Source organism: Lithobates pipiens, unplaced genomic scaffold (genome assembly GCF_037356315.1).
Source record: "Lithobates pipiens isolate NorthernLeopardFrog02 unplaced genomic scaffold, aLitPip1_a1.2 Scaffold_35, whole genome shotgun sequence".
In the NCBI taxonomy this organism is placed as follows: domain Eukaryota; kingdom Metazoa; phylum Chordata; class Amphibia; order Anura; family Ranidae; genus Lithobates; species Lithobates pipiens.
Window position 1 is genome coordinate 23805928 of NW_027507811.1, and position 22190 is coordinate 23828117.

Here is a 22190-nt window from a genome sequence, read left to right on the forward strand (position 1 = left end):
CAGTCAGAGTGAGTCTGGAGGATGTCGGGGGCCAGTCAGAATGAGTCTGGAGGATGTCGGGGGCCAGTCAGTCTGGATGTCGGGTGGGCTAGTATGGATGTCGGGGGGCAGTCTGGATGTCGGGGGCCAGTCTGGATGTCAGAGGGGGCAGTCTGGATGTCAGAGGGTCCAGTCTGGATGTCAGAGGGGCCAGTCTGGATGTCAAAGGGGCACCAGATGTTAAGAGGACTGATGGGGACACCAGATGTAAGGAGGAGCTCTGCTGATGGAGATACAGATGTGAGGAAGGCTGCTCTGATGGGGCACCTGATGTAAGGAGGGATTCTGCTGGGGGCACCTGATGGCATCTGGTGGCAGGCAACATGGCTAGTGATGCGCTCATGGCTCCCACTGATTCTGCATTATGGTGAGTTGAATGATTTCATTTTATATTACAATGTAATAATAGAAATAATGTGCTTCAATCATCCTGACACCATAACAATCATGGCGCTGGGATGATTGAAGCGCTAACACCAGGTATTTGGAGTATCTTTATCTGCTGATTGTCAAACTCTGGAAAACACATATTGCTATTGTGGTGTAGGATCTGCTCCCACCAACCAGCTAGATTAGTCCAGCAACAGGTCACCCTGGCGGAGAAAACTGGCTCACCTTAGGTGCGGAGTCTAAGCAATAACCGGTATTCACCCAGAGCTCCCGATGGTGGAAATTGGTTTTGCTGCTAGTTAGTACCAGGTCACCAACCTCAGGATCGCCCCAGCAGGAGGTGAGCAAGTTGGGGTCCAATAGCAGATATAGCAGGCAGGGATCAAGCCAAAGCATAGACGGTAAACAAGCCAAAGGTTGGCAACAAGTGGTCACAGGTTTGGATCAAGCAGAAGCATTGTTGAGGAACAAACCAAAGGTTGGAAACGAGTGGTAGCGAAGATACAGACGGCGCCAGGAAAAACAAGAGTGAGATATTGGCTGGAGAGAGAGCAATAATCTAGCAAACAGGAAGTGCAAAGTCATGGCTAAAATAGGAAATTCATGGGAGGAGTAAAGGGTTCAAGGTTTAAGAGAAACAAGGTTCAAGGCAGGATCATTCAAGGAATTGTCCAGGGAGCTGTTCAGCATTCCAGGTGGCTAAACAGGAAGAGACATCGCCAGATGCAGAAGAGGTCGCAGGTTCACAACCGGGTCCTGACAATCATATTTGCATGACCTTAGCCATTGCCTTAATCACTCTCCTGAAGGTGCCCAGTCCACCCCCGAAATATATTGAGAGCAAGAGATTCCCAGTCCACCACCTAAAGCAGCCAATAAAATATGTACTTTTCTGTAACATAGGATCAATTAGATTGATATGTAAAGTCTTTTAAATTGAAAGTTTTTCGATTTTTATGAATATTTCTCAGTGTCCAGGTACCTCCAAAAGTCTATCTCTCTTCTTCTGATACATAAGCTACCATAATAATTGCATAGTGTATAGAGTCCTGGTGCCCAACCTGCAGCCCGAGGGCCACATGTGGCCATTTGGTATAGGATGCGTGGACCTCAGACCTCAGCAATCTGTAGGGCAGGGGTCTCCAAACTTTCTAAACAAAGGTTCAGTTTACTGTGCTTCAGACCTTTTGGGGGGTCAAACCGTGGCTAGTGGGAGTAGGAAATGTCCTGACATCAGTGGGAGAAAACAATGTCCCATCTTTGGCAGGGAATTATTAATACCCCATCATTGGTGTCAGTGGGAGGAATAGTGTCCCATTGTTGGTGTCAGTGGAAGGAATAGTACCTCATCATTAGTGTCTGTGGGAGGAATAGTGCCCATTGTTGGTGTCGGTGCAGAAATTACTGCCCCATTGTTGGTGTCTTTGGGAAGAATAGTGCCCCATCATTAGTGTCAGTGGGAGAAATAGTGCCCCAAGGGCTAGACAAAGGCAAGCAGAGGGCCGCGTGTGGCCTTTTAGTATATGATGTGCGGCCCTCAGCAATCTGTAGTCAAGTGGGAACATTGATTAGGGTAATGGCATTGACCTCTAAAAACCTCATATAACACATTCCCAGTTCCTTATGGTCTTCTGCAGCAAATCCCCAGCCCAAAAATGTATCCTGTCCACACTCTCTGACTCCTCTATTAGGTCTGCAGTTTCTAACGGTCCTCTCAAGCAATAAATGGTATGACCATTATGTTCAGCCCTTTGGTGATGTCAGGGGCCGCATTCGAGGCCCCCTTGAGCTCAAAAGTTGACAACCACTGTCCACCGGCAATGTCGGGGTTCATGTTAAGACTCAGGGCGATGACTACAGGAACTATTCAGATTTCGCTGCTCACTGGGCCCACATAAATACTTTTTAAATTTGTTTTACCTTTTTAAAGGAAAACTGAAGTCTAGAAGCTGTAACCAAAAAAACACAGGAAGAGGGTAGAAGACCAGCCACCCGTATTGCCTGTGCTCGCCCTTCAGCTGACCCTTCCTCATTATTGACTTACCATGCTTTCTTCTGCACTGTAATAAAAATCGAAACTGAAGTGCCACTATTGTGCCATCAGTACTCAAAGGTCCGGATATGACGTTATTCCATTAAAAGTTAGGTTCAAAAAAGTATCCAACGCTTTTCGGGGGTCCAAAACTGCCCCCTTCATCAGGGCTAGAAAAAAGATAAAGACATCTTCATACCAATACAATATCAATATAGTATCCCCTCCTCAGGGGTCATAGTTAAAACCAAGCAGCCAATAGTATAAGATGTATAAAATTCAAAAAGTTGGGTAACATTGAATAAATAACTAACTTAACGTCAACGTTACCTGACTTTTTAATTTTTATATATCCAATACCATGGGGTATCTAGTTTAAAAGGGAAGTATGGGGAAATTTTTTTTTAGAATCATACTCACCTAGGTGGATGCAGTATCTGTCTCCCGTGGCTCTAACACTGGGAACCGAACGAGCGACCACCGCAGATCACTCAGTTCTCACAGCTTCCCGGCCAGAGAGCTGCTGACTGTCAGTCACTGGCTCTCTGCTCTGACTCCTCCCACCTCACTGTCTCTGCACAGAATAGATTCCCCCCACCTTCTCTCTGCACAGAACAGACTCCTCCCACCTCATTCTCTCTGCACAGAACAGACTCCTCCCACCTCTCTGCACAGAACAGACTCCTCCCACCTCTCTGCACAGAACAGACTCCTCCCAGGTCTCACTGAAGAAGAGGATAGCGGGATTATGGCAGGTAGCTGTAAGAGAAATGTATAAAACAGTTACTCTATTTTAAAATTCCTTCTCATGATCTGAATCTGTGTATGTATGAGTTTCACCATAGCAAAACTGAAGTTTACATAGAACTAAGGTTCTGTCAGTTAAAGGGGTTGTAAAGGTAAATGTTTTTTCACCTTAATGCATTCTATGCATTAAGGTGAAAAAACATTTGACAGTGCCTGCACCCCCAGCCCCCCCGTTTTTACTTACCTCACCCCTCGAAAATACCGTGCTCGCCCCCGTCGTCCTTTCCACCGTTCAGCCTGGCCGCTGATTGGCTGGAGTGGATGGATGGAAAGCAGCGCAGCCTTTGGCTCGCGCTTCTGTCAATCACATCCACTGACGCGGAGCGCCGGGGGCGGGGCCGTGTGATACAGCGCGCGGCTATAGCCACCGGCTGTATCACAGGAGCGCGCCCGCAGGTGCTTCTCACCATGCGAGGGAGCTCGCATGAACGTGAGAAGCACCTGTGGGAGGAAGCCGAGACAGCCGCCGAGGAACCTCAGAAGAGCAGGTTCGGGGGCCACTCTGTGCAAAACGAGCTGCACAGTGGAGGTAAGTATGACATGTTTGTTATTTAAAAAATAAAAAATTCACTTTACAATCCCTTTAAGCTGTGGTGAGCCATTTCCTTGACTTACTTCCTCTTTTATGAAGACGTAGCCTATTTCTGTTTGCATGCTAATAGTTTAAAATTCGTGACATGGAGATACTGTGTAAGTTTAAGATAATTAGAAAACTGTTCACTTCCTCATTAAAGCCAGAGAACTTATGATCACACAAGCCTGTTTCATCTGTCATTTGCTCTCTCCCGAATTCGGTGTGTTGCAGTGGTGGCCTACTTAACCAGTGTGAATTCGCCAGAGTGTATAATTCCTTTCAGAATTTGGGGGTTCGTCTGGGATAAAGCATTCATCTGTAGTGAGTATTTTTTTCTGTCTTATTTGACAAATTAATTTCTTATATAGAAAGGAGACGGAATGCGCCTTACGCGTAACAGGTCTTTGGAAGACCTGAGAATCCTAAAGAGAAGATTCATTAATATTAGACAGGACTGTTTTTAAGGCAGGGCAAAAGGTGCAGCTGCCCTGGGCCCCATCATTGTAGAGGGGCCCAAAGCAGCTGCCTCATACTTGCCAACTATCCCAGTTTAAATTTCCTTATCCCTTGAAGTTTTAGTCCCGTGCTGTGTCCCGATATCTCAGTGTAAACTTCTGCTGCTGCAGCCCAGCTCTGCCCTATTGTCATGTACAGATGGCTCGCCTTCAGACCCTGCGCTTACATGTAAATAAACGGCATTGATATGTAAATAGTGGTGGCATTAATATGTAAATAGTCATGGACCGCAGCATTGATATTTAAATAGAGACGGCATTCATATGAATATCATGTCCCCTTGAGATCACATCAACCATCACTTCTGCTGAATGCTGCCCACTGGGGAAGTAAAGGAGCATGCTTGAAAGTTCTGCCTACAATTGTGGTCATTAAGCCTAAAATCATGTTCTGGAAAAGTAAGCAAATTGGAGGTGGAACCCTTCTTCAAAATAACATGGTGCCATAGCACCCTGAATTTTGGTAACCGATCAGCGAGCAGTAATGCTGTGCACTAACCTCTTGCAACCAATGAGTGAGAAGTATTGATGTGCAGTAACCTCTAAAAACCAATTAGTGAGTGGTATACATGTTCAGTAACCTCTAGCATTCAATCAGTAAGCAGTATTGATGTACAGTAATCTCTAGCAACCAATCAACAAGCAGCAGTCATGTGCTGTAACCTCTAGAAAATAACAGTGAGCCATAATGCCAGCCAGTCAGTGAGTGGTAATGATACACTGTAACCTCTGGAAACCAATCACAATCGCTGCCTGATCTGATTCAGTAAACTGAGTCTAGCTGCTTGTAGCACTGACCCCCGAAAGATCTGTTGGTTTTATTTGGGCTTATCGTTACCTCTCTTGTTTGCTTCTCCGTATTGGGGTTCCCATGGTAGCTGGCCCAAAGAATGTGGAAACTGACACTGAATCCTCTTTTGGGTTATTTATTTAGAACAGAACAGAGTCTCCCAATAAAGGGTAGAGGGTTAGGAGTGAGTTCAGGTACTTGGATTGCAAAAATGGAAGTCTTTAGAGGAAATCCAGAGAATAGAAATCGTTTCACAACTGGATTTAACAACTCCCGGATAGACCTCTCTCTCTAGGCCTAGCAGCCGGTGGGATGCTTGACAAAGTCTCTGCCACAGACTTGTGAGATACACTTGAGCATTACCGAGGGATGTGGATACATTTAAAGAACTGACATACGGTACCAGGTTCTCTCAGCCGATCCGGCGATACCATATGAATGTTGATCCAGGTTGCGTCCTTCAACTGAGCCTCCAGGCTCCTTCAGAGAAACCAGCCTTGTGCACGGTCTTCTCCTGAAAGGGTCCTCCCCTGGGGTTCTTCAGTTGCTGGGCCTCTCCCTTCAGATGAGACGGCAGCAGACCACCCTTGGATCAGTAGGCCCCAAAATCCATTCGGGCCTGTCCCTGCAGTTGCGTCTCCTCGGGCCAGCCGGCTCCGAGACTCAGGATGCATGGTTCCGCACCCCAGGCCTGGAGGGCCATGGGGCTGGTAAATTGCGTAAATTCGGCCAGCAAAAGTCCAATGGAGCATACACATGGTCGCATTTTCCAACCAAAAGCTCTCATCGGTCCTTTGCTGGCCGAATTTCCAATCGTGTGTACGTGGCATAACAAGGGCATTTCAGGTGCAAGTGATGGCATTTGTATGGTAGCTTCTTGTGTAGAAGCTGCTTCCTTTGCCGCTTTATCAGCTAAGGCATTTCCTTTTGAAACATCATCTTTGTTTGTGGTATGTGCCTTTGCAGTGTAGTTAATTGCTTCCAAAAGATTGGACACTAATGTTGAATGTGAAATAGATTTTCCATCTGCTTCTATAAATCCTCTTTTTAACCAGATAATACCAAAATCGTGGGTAGCATACACCGTATGTTTATTTAGAATCAGTGTAAATGTTCACATCTTGTCCTTCAAAGAGCCAACATGCTCTTGTAAGGGCAATCAGTTCTGCAGCCTGTGCTGATTGAAATGGGACTGGGTTTGCTTCGAGCACTACATCAGGCAATGGGACTACAGTATATCCTGCATATCCTGGGCTCAAGCCCATGGGCCCCGCCAAGATACATAGCCTAGTGTACTCAGTTTGGCTCACAGTCACGCCCAGTCCCGCCCTATGATGGACATAACACAGGGACTGGGCACGACCGTATTTCACTATATAAACTCACTTTACTGTTATAAATACCTGTAAAATGCATAACTCCAGTGGGTGTAACGACATGTCCGCTTTACCACTTCTTAGTGTAACCTTACTGTGGTCGAGTGTGGGGTGTACCAAGATGGCGACGACGGAATATCACTTCCGTAGCAAACTGCAATGGGTCGCTGAATATGTTTTTAAACCGCCGAGAGGACCTGAGAGCCTCAGACAGGACCAGAGAGCCGTCGAGATACACAGGACTCTGTATCTTGGCGGCGCCATTTTTAAACTTCAAGACTGCTATGACAAGGCTGCAGATGGACACTGATAAGGCTCCATTGATGGGCATTTAAATGTAAGTTTTTTTCCTTAAAATTCCCTCGTAAACTTGGGGCGTGTGTTATACGCCGGTGCGTGTTATACGCCGATAAATACGGTAATGTATAGAAGGTAGAGCCCAAAAGTGACCCAAGCCCAGGGGCCCCCACCACCCTAAGTCCTGCCCTGCCTGCATGATATGTGTTGTCATTTGGTCTGGAACAAGAACCATCAACAAAAACATTCTGTGCCCCAGGGATTGCAGTGGAAGACATATCTGCACGTGGACATGTGTCCTGGTGGATTATTTAAATACACTCGTGTTGAGGAACTACCTCATCCTCTTCTCCTTTTTAGACCTATTAACGCATTTAGAATCGGGGCTGGGCCTGAAGTGTGTGCAGCATATTTTATTTCAAGATTAGGACTTGAGAGGAGAATTACCTCATAGCCACTCAATCTCTGAACTAACGTGCTGGGTATGAATTTTTAACAAAAGGGATACATTATGTGTGGTATGTAAGGTGGTTGGATCTGGGGCCTTTGTGAATTTGAGGATTGTTGTTGGTTGTTTGGGTCAAATACTTCGTAAGGACATTGATTTTGCCAGTTATCTTCAGCTCCACAGTTGAAGCATCCGGTTCTAGCGGGAGGTGGTCCTCGGGAGAAACTTCTCCTTCGTCTTCCTCTACCTCTGCTTCTGCTTCGTCCTCTACCCCTGCCCCCTGCCTCCTGCCTCCCATTTCCAGAGTTATCCTGGAGTCTCATATCCTGTTGAGATGGACCTCCTTGGAATTGGGCACCTGAACTTTTTTCCCTTGGTTTGTCAAAACAACCTGCTGCCTCCTTTTCAGTCAGTGCTTTCTGAAAGTCCCCCATTGATTTTGTGGGCCAATCAGAAATCATTTGCTTAACCATTAAAACCATATTGTGGTTTAAGCACTTAAGCCCCGGACCATTTTGCTGGTCAAAGACCAGAGCATGTTTTGCAATTCGGCACTGCGTCAATTTAACTGACAATTGCGCGGTCGTGCGACGTGGCTCCCAAACAAAATTGACGTTCTTTTTTTCCCCACAAATAGAGATTTCTTTTGGTGGTTTTTGATCACCTCTGCGGTTTTTATTTTTTGCGCTATAAACCAAAAAAAGACAGACAATTTTGGAAAAAAAAATTTTTCTTTTCTACTATAAAACATTTTAAAAAATCTAATTTTTTTCATCAATTTAGGCCAATATGTATTCTGCTACATGTTTTTTGGTTAAAAAAAAAAACACATTATTTTTTACTATTTGCTATAATAAATTAAAAAAAATATAAAAAACTATTTTTTTCCTCAGTTTAGGCCGATAAGTATTCTTCTACATATTTTCGGTAAAAAAGAAAATCGCAATAAGCGCTTATTGATTGGTTTGCGCAAAAGTTATAGCATCTATAAAATAGGGGTTTATTTTATGGCATTTTTATTAATATATATATTTTTTTTACTAGTAATGGCGGCGATCTGCGATTTTTATCGTGACTGCGACATTATGGCGGACGCATAGGACAATTTTGACACGTTTTGGGACCATTGTCATTTTATATATATCTATAAAATTGCACTGATTACTGTAAAAATGACACTGGCAGTGAAGCGGTTAACCACCAGCTGGCCAGGAAGGGGTTAAGTGTGTCCTAGGGAGTGGTTCTAACTGTTAGGGGGCGTGGCTACGTGTGACACAACACTGATCATTACAGGGAGCAGATATCAGTGACACTGTCACTAGGCAGAACAGGGAGATGCTTGTTTACATTAGCATCTCCCCGTTCTTCGGCTCCGTGAGACGATCGAGTCCACGGGACCCACGACCCTCCTCACGGAGCTCGCGGCAGGGACGCACGCCCGCTGCCGTTGGCGCGCAGGTGACCACATGGCGGCAAATTCAAAGGGACATACCTGTACACCCATTTGCCCAGCCGTGCCATTCTGCAGACGTAAATGTACTGTACATGAGGAGGTCGGCAAGTGATTAAAGGTTGTTAATGAAAGTTTGGATCATCAAGCTATGCGTATTTGCCAGTGTGGATAATCCAGCCTCCCGAGTCCATACATCCATGAACCTTTTCCTGAATCCTAACACACTTTCTCCAGATTTCTGTTTACTGCCATAACAACGATATTCCTTCTTCAAAGTGCCGACGTGTATCGTCATGAGCCAGTCCGGAAGTGGTTAAGTCAGGGCAAAAGGGGCAGCTGCCCTTGGCCTTATCATTGTTGTGGGGCCCTCAGCAGCTGCCTCATACTTGCCAACTATCATCTTACCTGTCCAGGGTGCCCGCGAATCAGGGCCGCTGTTAGAAATCATGGGGCCCCATACAGCCTACCTGACGGGGCCCCATTGACCCCACCCACAACCCATCCTGGCTCCGCCCATAACCCCACCCCTGCCTCCACGCTGTCAGGGCAGGAGGCAGGAGCTGGAACATTTAACATTTACAGCGCCCCACCAATCATAACTGCATCTGAATGGGAGAGATGTCAGTGTTTTGACATCTGTGCCCATTCAGTTTGTGTCTTCATACGGAGCTTTCAATCAGGTCTGCATGAAAAAGGACCTAATTGCAAAACTTGGGTGAAAGGTTATGAAAAGAGAGTGGTTTGGGGGTGGTAAAAATGCAGCTTGGCTATGTATTTTTACTGTCCCTTCCCCCATCACATGTGTAAAAGTAGCATCTCACTATGTGCTCATGGTCATTATCATTATGATGATCAGAGCACAGCAGGTGCTGTGTGGCTCTGTCAGTGTAACATGACTGTGTGATGCTGACTTTGTTATGGCTGTGCTGAGTTATAGTCTGTAACACACAGTACAGTCATATATCAGGAAAGTCAGCACCACACAGTCATGTTACACTGACAGAGCCATACAGCACCTACTGTGCCCTGATCATCATAATGATAATGACCATGAGCACACAGAGTCTGGGGACTGCACATGCTACAATAGTGTGACCTGTCAGTGTGTGTGTGTGTGTGCAGGGGACTGCTTGCCTGTGCACCACTGCCATTGCCCAGATTACTCCTGCTGCTCTGTCTGTCTCAGCCGTCCCAGTGATAAGTCCCTCAAGCTGCAGCACTTACTGGATGAAGGGAGCCGTATAACAGTAATATCCATCCGCCGGAGAGGCATACAGTGAGCAGGAAGAACTTTAGTTTGTGCAGGTATACTGAGAACAGCATGCGGCACAGCATTGTATCCCTGCACCCGAAAATAGAAAAAAAGTCCCTCTTCTGCTTTCACCTCCTGGGCCCCTCTGGTAACCTGATGGGGCCCAGGAAATGAATATATATTCCTTATATATGTTAGTAATCAAGTGGGTGCAGGTTAATATAGTTATTTCGTTTTTTTTTTTTTTTATTTTTTTTTTTTTTAGCTAGAAGTTAAAAGCTGCTCGGGCCCCCCTGCTGGCCGGGCCCGGTACAACAGGGCTGGTTGTACTGCCCTATCAGCGGCCCTGCCCGCAATGTCGGCAGCTAATGACGAGCAATCGCTCGTCTCTCAGCTGCACCCGCCGCCATCCTCTGTCAGGGAACCAGGAAGTGAAGCGTTGTGGCTTCACTGCCCCGTTCCCTACTGCGCATGCGCGACTTCACTGGTCCCCGTTGTGTTCTGGGAACTATGGGGGATGAGAGGGGGGGCGGGCATCTGCGACTATTTTGCGGCTAGCTATGCCCATAAGTGGGTGTAGATACCTGTATTATACAGGTATCTGCACCCCCCTCCCCCCTGAAAGGTGCCAATTGTGGCACCGGAGGGGGGGGGGGTGGGAGATCTGCTGAGCGGAAGTTCCACTTTAGGGTGGAGCTCCGCTTTAAATTCCCTTGTCTTTTGAAGTTTTAGTCCTGTGCTGTGTCCTGATAGCTCAGGCCCGGTTCACACTAGTGAAATGCGTGTGAATCCGGTGCGGGTTCCCGCATGGCACCTGAACCGCACAGTGGTTCACACTGAGATCTGCGAACCACTGAGGGTGTCGATGTAAAGTTAACGGCACCCCCAGATCGGTTTCACAGTGCGAACCCTGAAATGGTGCTGGAATCAAATCGCACAGATGTGAACACCCATGCGATCCGATTCCGATGCGGACGAAAATAAAGGGTCCTGCACCATTTTTGGTGAGAATGCGATGTGATTTCAACTAAACAGTTTGTATGGCTGAAATCGCACAGACATCGCATGTGATCTGCACAGAAATGCAGTGCGAATCACATGCGATGTCTGCATACCTCCCAACTTTTTGAGATGGGAATGAGGGACACCTATCAGCAAAAGCATGCAGGCCTAGGACACACCCGTTGCCACGCCCCTTTAAAAGGAGAATTGTGAAAAAAAACAAGATTGGTTAAACCCACAAGTGCTTTTTTTTACCATTACTATTCCTTTATATTGGCTTTTGGAATTTACAAATATAGCAATTAAGAAATCAGGTGAAAGGTTTAGCGCTGGGAAACGCTTTTTGATAGATAAAAAGTGCATTTTATATACATCTATATAGATCAGACCAACATGAGGGACAAATGAGGAGGAAAGAGGGACAGAGGGACAGTTGGGAGCTATGGCACTAGTGTGAATCGGGACCCAATGTGAAGTTCTGTTACTAATGCTGCCCAGCTCTGCCCTATTGCTATGTGCAGATGATTCACCTGCAGACACTGTGTTTACATGTAAATAACTTGCATTGATATTTAAATAGCCATGGAATTGATATATTTAAAATGTACAAATGCGGCCATTCAGAAATCAGATGAAAGGTTTAGCGCTGGCAAACACTTTTTGAAAGATAAAAAGTGCATTTTATATACATCTATATAGATCAGACCAAAATGAGGGACAGAGGGACACTGCTCCAAATCAGGGACAGTCCCTCGAAATCAGGGACAGTTGGAAGCTATGTAAAAAGTGGGGGGCTGGGACAGTGAAGGGTTAATGTACACAGAGTGTGGGAGGGGCTGTAAAGGTTTCACGTAGCCATTTTTTTAATTCATTTTTTTTGGGGTTTTGGTGTGATTTGTATTTTTATGGTTTTGTCTGTACTGTGTCAATGTTGTTTTCAAACAAAACAATAAAAAGGATTTGATTTAAAAAAACAAATGTATTTTTTTTTCTAGTTTTGGACAGAGTGGAGAAGGATTAGAACCCCTGCCAGGTTTCTATTACTGTGTGTCATCACGTTTACCATTATCGCCGAGACTGAACAAAAATCCCAGATCCTGGGTTGTCACCAGAACAGGAGTAGAGAGGAAATCTACTAGTTCTGGTGATAAAAAGGGATTTCCCCGCTTTGGAGGTGTCTCCTCTCACTTCCTCTTCTGGCTGTGGGACAGGAAGTGAAGGGAAATCTCCCTAATGGAGACAGAGATGGCAAAAAAAAAAAAAAACAACCCTCCCTTAGTCTATCCACATAAAGAAAAACAATGTGCGTGTACTTCTACTTTAATGCACAGAGAGTGGGGTGGGGCAGTAAAGGGTTAATGTACAGTCAGTGGGGGAGGGGAGAGTAAAGGGTTAATTTACAGTGGGAGGGGGATGGTGAAGAGTTAAAGGATAGGGGGGGGGGCAGTGAATGGGTTAATGTAAAGTGGGCGGGGGAGGGAGGACAATGATAAACAAGGTGGATAGAGATAGAGCGCACAAAGAGGAATCACATGGACGGGTGTATATGGAGCTCACTGTACGGTACATCCAGGAGGACCCCACAGAATCACAGAGCCAAGACACGAGGCGGCAACAAGGGGTAAGTCCAGGGGTGACACGCGGCATTAATGTACAGTGGAGGGGAGGGGAACAGTAAAGGGTTAAGATCCCTTTCACACTGGGGTGGTTTTTTAGGGGTTTTCGCATCTATAAAGCACCCGAAAATTGCCTCCTGTGCCCCACCCCCCCCCCACCCCCCCAGTGTGAGGGTCTTTTACCCTGGGGGGCGGTGCGCTTGCGGGACAGGGAAAACAGTCCCACAAGCAGCGTCTTTGGGGTGGTGCAGCTTCACTGGAATGAATGGGCAGCACTTCTGAAGCGCCTGGAAAACGCTTCAGAAGTGTCCCAACACGGGTGCTTTTAACCTCTTCTTAACCACTTCTTGGGGGAGTTAGAAGCACCCCCCCTTCCCCGCTAATGGCCGAAAAGCAGCGCTTTAAACAGCAGTAAAGCACTGCCCCAGTGTGAAAGTATCCATAGACCCCTTTTACACTGGGGCGGTGCTGGCTTTAGCGGTAAAGCGCCGCTAGTTTTTTAGTAGCACTTTACCGCTGTGCTTTTCGGCTGCTAGCGGGGAGCTTTTAACCCCCGCTAGTGGCCGAAGAAAGGGTTAATAGCGCCTGTGCTGCAGCTCTGCCCATTCATTCCAATGGGCAGGGGCGGTGGGAGGAGTGCTGGATACAGTGCTCCTCCAACCACCCCAAAACTTTTTTTCCTGCAAGCGCACCGCCCCGGTGTGAATGCATTAGGGCTTTCATACTGGAGTGGCTTGAGAGGCGCTTTTCAGTCGCTTTACAGGCACTTTTTTAGGCTAGGTTCACACTATAGCGATGCAGGAACGCCGCGAATCCGCAGCGTTTTCCCGCATCGCATGCCTCCCGCCGGCAGTTCACACTGCCCTATGCGGACTGCTGGGAGTGTCAATGAAATCTTAATGACACCCCCAGATCCGTCCGCATATCGCAGTGCGATCTGCACACTCGCACAGGAATCGGATCGCATGGTGTGAACACCCATGCGATCCGATTCTGCTGCGGACCAAAAAAAGGGTCCCATGCGAGTTTGCTGCGGGAGCGATGCGAATTCAGCCATACTATCTGTATGGCTGAACTCGCATCGCTACAGAGATCCGATGTGATTTGCACTGCAGTGCGGTGCGAATCACATCCGGATCTCCCCCCCGCAGCAGTGTGAACCCAGCCTAAAAGCACCCCAGTGTGAAAGGGGTTTAAATGTTCACCAGCACACCACAGATCATCAATTACATCCAAATCCTTATTGAAGGATGATCACATCATAGAAGGTATAGTGCAACGTTTCAGAGCCATGCAGGACCCCTTCATCAGTCATGTGATGGGACAGTAAAGGGTTCATGTACAGTGGATGGGAAGGGGTAGTAAAGGGTCAATGCACAATGAATAAGAGAGGGAAGTAAAGAGTTAATGTACAGTGGATGGGAAGGGGGGGGCAGTAAACAGTTGTTGTACATAGGATGGGAGAGAGAAGTAAAGGGTTAATGTACGATGGATGGGGGAGTGGAGTAAAGGGTTAATGTATGGAGAATGGGAGGACAGTAAAGGGTTAATGTAAAGTGGATGGGAGGAGGACAGTAAGGCTGGAATTCACATCTATGCATGTTGCTTTTGAGTGTTTCTGCAGTGCTTGCCGCGTTTTTTGGACACATGTTTTTGCTGCAATTTGCGTATTTTTTTTTTTTTTCACTGTATATAGCAGGTTGCTAAGGAAGGGTCGGGAAGCCGGCCCCCTCCTTAGCAACCAGCTATATACAGTGTAAAAACACAAATCACAGCAAAAACGCACTACTTGCGTTTTGGAATGCGGGTCCATTGAATTCTAATAAACGCTGCATTTTGCCTGGAAAAAAAGTCCCCGACCCTTTCCAAAAAAAACAGAGGCACAAAAATGCATTGATGTGAACATGTTACATAGGAGCCCATGTTTAAAAATGTCCATGCATTTCTGCAAAATGCATCAAAAAACACATTAGTGTGACTCAAGCCTAAAGGGTTAATGTATGGTGGATGGGAGAGGGAAGTAAAGGGTTAATATAGGGTGGATGGGAAAGGGAAGTAAAGGGTTAATGTACGGTGGATGGGAAAGGGAAGTAAAGGGTTAATGTACGGTGGATGGGAGAGGGAAGTAAAGGGTTAATGTACGGTGGATGGGAGAGGGAAGTAAAGGGTTAATGTACGGTGGATGGGAGAGGGAAGTAAAGGGTTAATGTACGGTGGATGGGAGAGGGAAGTAAAGGGTTAATGTACGGTGGATGGGAGAGGGAAGTAAAGGGTTAATGTACGGTGGATGGGAGAGGGAAGTAAAGGGTTAATGTACGGTGGATGGGAGAGGGAAGTAAAGGGTTAATGTATGGTGGATGGGAGAGGGAAGTAAAGGGTTAATGTATGGTGGATGGGAGAGGGAAGTAAAGGGTTAATGTACGGTGGATGGGAGAGGGAAGTAAAGGGTTAATGTACGGTGGATGGGAGAGGGAAGTAAAGGGTTAATGTACGGTGGATGGGAGAGGGAAGTAAAGGGTTAATGTACGGTGGATGGGAGAGGGAAGTAAAGGGTTAATGTATGGTGGAAGGGAGGAGGAGGATAGTAACGGGTTAATGTACAGTGGATGGGAGGAGGACAGTTAAGGGTTAATGTACGGTGGATGGGAGAGGGAAGTAAAGGGTTAATGTATGGTGGAAGGGAGGAGGAGGATAGTAACGGGTTAATGTACAGTGGATGGGAGGAGGACAGTTAAGGGTTAATGTACGGTGGATGGGAGAGGGAAGTTAAGGGTTAATGTGCAGTGGATGGAAGAGGGAGGGATGATGTAATGTGTCCATTCATTGGCTGTTAGCACAGATTGGCTACAAGAAAATGGCCTCCCCCTTATGGCTGGGGTGTGATCTTTTGACTCTCGGGATCAGGTGGTCATGTTGTTTCCTGGCACTGCTTGAACTTCGTATCCCGTGTCGGTAAAGTTAGAGAAGTACTGGACTCCACTGGTCATTAATATTTTACCTCCATGCATCAGCTCTGGTTGTGTGTGAAGATTCTCCATACCACTCCATGTCCATTTTCTCACCTCTCCCCCACCAGACACCCCGATCAAGATCTAGTGACTGAAGAACAAAGGTGACAGCCCTGGAGCCTGTGCCCTAGAAAACAAATCAGGAATCGTAAAGTCCTGACAGGTCCTCTTTGAAGGGGACACAAACTTTAAAGTTAGGCTGAGGTCGGGGCTGCAGATTCGGTAGGACTCCCACATTATAGGGACTATACTAATCCTGAGCTAGGGTCCCATGTAGTGTGCATGGGAGGAAGCAGAAAGCAAATTATTTAAACACTTTTGGGAGTAATCTGCAGCCGTATGTCCAGACTATTACATACAGTACATTACACAAGTCCCAGTCTCTTCTATATCGATACGCCGGCCGGGACTTGTGTAATGTAATTGTCTGGACATACGGCTGCAGATTACTCCCGAAAGTGTTTAAATACTTTGCTTTCTGCTTCCGGCTGTCCAACTTCGTGCCCAGGTGGAAGGAGCAGAGGTTTTAGAGGAGCTCAGCTTCTGGCCTGTCCCCACGCTACCAGATCCAGAGGATCCAAGCCCCCCACCCCAGGAGAAGCACTGCATGAGGACCCCAGATAAAAGAAGCCAGCAGGACCAGGTACTTGTGAAGTTGGGGGATGTTAGGTGGAGGTAGAGACTGGGCCTGGGCTCTGAGCATAAAGTTGGCCATACTGCATACTGCTCTCCCACATATCTAAAATATTGTGGTTATTCACCGTGCCCAGAGTGAAAGTCTTTTCCCTGCTGTGTGGGGGGCCCCTTATGTGGGGGGCCCCGCCAGGTAGACTGTACGGGGCCCCATGATTTTTAACAGCGGCCCTGGCTGTTCTCCAGGACTCAGAGTAGTGGTTGACCACGAGTGGTGGTCATTCATTGTTCTCCAAGGGTGGTGATCATACACTGTTCACCACGGGTAGTGGTCATTCGTTGTTCTCCAAGGGGGGTGGTCATACATTGTTCTCCGTGGATGGGAGTCATTTGCTGTTCTCCAATGGTAGCGGTCATACACTGTTCTCCACGGGTAGTTGTTATTCGTTGTTTTCCAAGGGTGGTGGTCATACACTGTTCTCCAGGAGTAGTTAGTGGTTATTCGTTGTTCTCCAAGGGTGGTTATCATACACTATTCTCCATGGGTGGTGGTCATTTGCTGTTCTCCAGTTATTCGTTGTTCTCTATTCCAGAGTTGGTAATGATCATATACTATTCTCCAAGGGTGGTGGTCATACACTGTTCTCCAAGAGTGGTGGTTGTACACTGTTCCCCATTGGTGATGATCATGCACAGTTCTCTATTCCAGAGCTGGAGATGATCATGCACTGTTCTCTATGTGTGGTAGCCTAACACTGTTCTGGATCACTAGCTGTAAAACTGATTCATTTATCCCCACACAATGTTGGAAAGATGTCAGGGTGAGTCTATGGCAGATCTCCCTACAATGAAGAAAATTGCCAAATTTAATGTACAAGTTTATATGCTGGATCTTTATCATTCATTTCTTATGTAATTATTACAGATTTTCAGATTTCAGAAGGTAAGAGGGAAGCACAAAACCGAAATACGTTACCACTAAGGATGGACAAGAATCACATGACTGAGAGGTTATTAAACCTCACCCTGGAGATCATCTACCTGCTGACCGGAGAGGTGAGGAGGATTCTGGGAGGTCACATGACATCACTCTTATCTCTATTAATAAAACACAAACCTGATTGAGCATGTGAGGAGGATTCTGGGAGGTCACCTGACATCACATTTTCTCTTTTTATTTAAATATAGGGCCCTTCTGTAAAGAATATTGGCCATATGACCATCACACTTCCTCCATTGCGATCACTGTTATCCAAGAGAGTCAACAAGAAGAAGATTCTAGAAGTCGCCAACAAGATCATTGAGTTGCTGACAGGAGAGGTGAGGAGGATTCTGGGAATTCTGGGACATTATCCAGTAACAGACAAGGGATGTGTCTGGATGGTGACTGTATCATTGTGTGTGTCAGGTTCCTATAAGGTGTCAGGATGTCACTGTCTATTTCTCCATGGAGGAGTGGGAGTATATGGAAGGACACAAGGATCTCTACAAGATGATGGAGGACCACAAAATTTTAAATTATGTAAAACTAGAAAAGAACATCATTCACGTCAACGATATGATGCTGAATCTCACCCTGGAGTTCATCTACCTGCTAATTGGAGAGGTGAGGAGACTTCTGGGAGGTCACTTGACATCACTCTTATCTCTATTAATAAAATACAGACCTGACCGGAGAGGTGAGGAGGATTCTGGGAGGTCACTTGACATCACTCTTATCTCTATTAATAAAACACAGACCTGACCGGAGAGGTGAGGAGGATTCTGGGAGATCACATGACATCACTGTTCTTTTTGTTTTTAAATATAGAGCCCTTCTGTGAAGTCGGCTGACTCCATGACCATCACACTTCCTGCACTCCAATTACTTCTAACAAGGAGAATCGACACGCAGAAGATTCTAGAAGTTACCAAGAAGTTCATTGAGCTGCTGACAGGAGAGGTGAGCGGTGGTGGGAATTCTGGGACATTATCCAGTAACAGACAAGGGATGTGTCTGGATGGTGACTGTATCATTGTGTGTGTCAGGTTCCTATAAGGTGTCAGGATGTCACTGTCTATTTCTCCATGGAGGAGTGGGAGTATTTAGAAGGACACAAGGATCTCTACAAGGACATCATGATGGAGGATCAGCCGCCCCTCACATCACCGGGTAAGAAGAGACTGGATTGTACGTGGCTATGCAGAGATACCAATTTTAATTAAAAAAGTAAAATTATACAATACCTAGTCAAGCAACAGCTGAAACTGTCATTTTATACTTTTGTAGCAAATATATATTTGACCAATTCATTGTATATGCTGCATTTGGTTGGAACTTTTTAGTACCGTATTTATCGGCGTATAACACGCACCCCAAGTTTAGGAGGGAATTTTAACCACTTAAGGACCGCCTCCTGCACATATACGTCAGCAGAATGGCACGGCTGGGCACAAGCACCTACCTGTATGTTGCTTTTTAAGTGCACATCCGTGGTCGGCACGCTCCTGACCCAGTCCATCTCTATTCCTCAATATAATGTCATGTCTCCAACAAATGAAGTGGAGATACTATACACCAGGCATGTACTGGCCATTGGGACTACCAGGAGTTTCCCAGTGGGCCAATGGCTCAGTGGGCCGGTCAGGTGCAGTCCTGGAGCCGCTCCTCTCTGACAGTGTGTGATCGCAATTTCACTCCTGTCAGGAGCAGCTTCCATCACTTGCTGGATAGAGCATTAGGCTTTCTGCTCCCTCCAGCCTGCAGGAGGAGATAGACAGGCAGACTCTCTCCCCTTACCGCTTGTTATCACATGACTGGAGAGTGGAAAGAGAAGCTGCCTTCAAAACTGTGAGTACATGTGGGAGGGGGAGGAGAGGGAGGATACACTGATGTGAAAGGGGCTGCTGGTGGGGACTCTGATGTGGACCCACTGATGTGAAGGGGACTCTCTGATGGGGACTCTCATGTGAAGGGGGCTGCTGATGGGGACTCTCTGATGTGAAGGGGGCTGCTGGGGACACTCAAAATTAAAGTGGGCCGGTCATGAGGAAGTCCAGGGCCAAATTTTTGTCCCAGTCCAGTCCTGCTGTACACCATATGAAAGGTCCATCTCCATTCCTCAATATAACAATGTCATTAATCTATGCATACTGTGACCTATTGTTTAAAACGTTTTTTTTTTTCCCCACCAGGTTCACATGGCGTCTTGAATTCCTTGGAGGAACATCCTATTTTATCTCCAGATTCCAACACCAGAGATAATGACTTGGCCCGATATTCTTCAAAAGTGAAGCCTATTACTCCATACATACAGAGCAGATGTTATCGTGTGGATAAGTCAATGGTTCTTTTAAATCCTAAGGGGTCCTCTGATAGATCCCATGCTGGTTCCCTAAATATCTATACAAATGGTCACACCGTGAATCGGTCAAAAGGCAATTCTAGTTCTAAGGAGCAGTCACCTATCAAGTCAAGTACTGTCAAACATAAAGGCGATAAGACGTTTCCCTGTCCTGAGTGTGATAAATGTTTTAACAGAAAGGCACATCTTGTTGCACATCAATACCTGCACACTGGTCTGTACCCCTATTTATGTTCAGAATGCCAGATGTCTTTCAGGGACAAAGATGGTCTTGTCCAACATCAAAGAATTCACACTGGCGAGCATCCTTATTCATGCCCAGAGTGTGGTCAGTGTTTTAAACGGCGTAGTTATGTCATGATACATCTCAGAAGTCACACAGGTGAGTCTCCCTTTTCATGTTCGGAGTGTGGAAAGTGCTATAGAGAGAAAGGAACACTCCTCAGACACCAGCGCACCCACACTGGTGTAATGCCGTATACTTGTGCAGAGTGCGGGAGAGGTTTTACACGGAGGGGTACACTCCTCAAACATGAGAGGACACACACGGACGAGCGTCCTTTTCCTTGTCCAGAGTGCTGCAAATGGTTCAAGCAGAAATTTAGCCTTGCCCAACATCTAAAACGCCACAAAGACCAGAGTTAATTGTCATGTTGGAAGGGTAGGAAACTTTGGGGAGCAATTGTGCATTGAAAACTCAAGTTGTGTACTCAAATTTCCTCAGGCAGGATATCTTTTTGTCTTTGGGGTAAATAAACCATTCTTTACAAAACTGCCATTTTCTTGGCCAACACTGGAGAAAGGGGCTTTTCTGAGGTCCTGTTCTGATCAAAGCCATAAAGGGATGTTTCAATACCTATTTTGAGACGTTAATTCGAAGTGAAGGTCTTCTGATGTCCGAAGTACAACAGACATTTTCCACACTTGTGCCAACTTTGCTTCTACTCACAGCCTTCCCGAAGATATCCCTGTTCTGGTGCACCCGTTTGGGCAGGCTTTTGGTCAAAGTGCATCTCAACATGCTTCAAGGACCTCCACCCAAGTAAGGTCATAATGGGCCATCTATGTACTCCTAATTCACAAGAGACCCAAAAGAGATGGTCACCATTCTACAATATTCTGGCGCTTTTCTGAGTTCATGTTTTCAGCGCCGTAGTTGATTCTCACATGGAGGAGGAGGCCTCAAAACCCATTTAAGATATCACTTCGAAGTGAAAGCCTTCTGATGTCTGGAGCACGACAAACATTTCCACACTTGTGCTAAATTTGCTTCTACTCACCAGCGTTTTCTAATATATCTGTGTTCTGGTGCACCCCTGTGGGCAGGCTTTTGGTCAAAGTGCCTCTTAACATGCTTCAAAGACCTCTGCCCAAATAAGGTCATAATGAGATGACCATTTACTCCTAATTCACAAGTGACTCAAATGACATGAAGGTCAACTTTCTACAATGTTCTGGAGCTTTTCTGAGTTCATGTTGTCAGCGCCGTGGTTGATTCTCACATGGAGGAGGCCTCAAAACCCATTTCAGATATCATTTCAAAGTGAAAGTCTTCTGATGTCAAGAGTACGGCAAACATTTTCCACACAACTTTGCTTCTACTCACCAACCCTCTCGAATATATCTTTGTTCTGGTGCACCCGCATGGGCAGGCTTTTGGTCAAAGTGCCTCTTAACATGCTTCAAAAACCTCCACCCAAATAAAGTCATAATGATAGGACCATGTGATCACAATAAACCCAATGAGATTAAGGTTGACTTTCTACGATGTTTTGAGGCTTTTCCGAGTTCATGTTCTGAGTTGACAAGGTTGCTCTCACATGGAGGAGGCCTCAATACCCATTTGCGACACAATTTTGAGACCCCATTTGCCTTTCTACAATGTTCTGGAGCTTCTCGTCCTCTTTAGTACTGTTTCTGTGAGTACTACTGAGTAATGCAAAGGAGTGCAGCACCAAGTATATCGAGGAGCAAATTGTTGTAAATAAGAGTTTTTATATCAATAAAATTACTAATGTTGTCTTACATTTTATAACAAAAATAATATATATGTCATATATGGTGTGTTTTATTCACTATACAGATTGGCTTTACACTTCAGGAGGATTACGGTGAGGCGAGAACATCAACCTAGCCTCATGTTTAAGCCACAATGAAGAAAAAAAAAAAAAGCGTCTAAAAGTGAAAATTGCTAAAATCTATGTATATGAAACATAGATGGGTGTAAGTCAATAATTACCGCCATTACTAAATAAATAAATAATAAAAATAAAAAAATAAAGAAATTCCAGTATGTATCCCATAGATTGTAGACGCTTATGCAAACCAAATAACATACACTTTAGACAGGTGCGGTTCGTTTCATTCTGAATTAATATTATTTCGTTATTCGGAGATTTGGATATCCAAATACCCGAATAACACTATAAACAAATTTTACCAAATGCTCTCAATAACTAGACGTGGGCGTCGTCATTAAATTTGTTTCGTTCTGTTCCGTTACGATTCGTAATAAAATGAATTCGTATTTCATATCTGAAATTCCGTTTCGTACGAAATTCTGTTAGGTTTGTTAATTTGTATGAACGACGTTCGTTACGATGAATTTAAAGCC

At 45.7% G+C, this 22190-nt stretch overlaps 2 protein-coding genes across 5 annotated transcripts in view; both read left to right on the forward strand.

Moving 5' to 3' along the window:
- LOC143956203 (uncharacterized) overlaps positions 1–22190 on the forward strand; it is a 94360-nt gene that overhangs the window by 47996 nt on the left and 24174 nt on the right. The window lies entirely within an intron of this gene.
- Positions 3989–21633, forward strand: LOC143956301 (uncharacterized). Of its 3 annotated transcripts, none has more exons than XM_077466518.1 (7): positions 3989–4163; positions 17158–17288; positions 17421–17552; positions 17641–17838; positions 18043–18174; positions 18261–18384; positions 19407–21633. In XM_077466518.1, exons 2-7 carry the CDS (start codon positions 17217–17219, stop codon positions 20219–20221), a joined length of 1473 nt encoding a protein of 490 aa, XP_077322644.1. In that variant the 5' UTR covers positions 3989–4163; positions 17158–17216; the 3' UTR covers positions 20222–21633. The 3 variants fall into 3 exon arrangements, with proteins under 3 accessions (XP_077322644.1, XP_077322642.1, XP_077322643.1); XM_077466516.1 differs by lacking the exon at positions 3989–4163 and adding an exon at positions 12457–12596; XM_077466517.1 differs by lacking the exon at positions 3989–4163 and adding an exon at positions 15433–15703.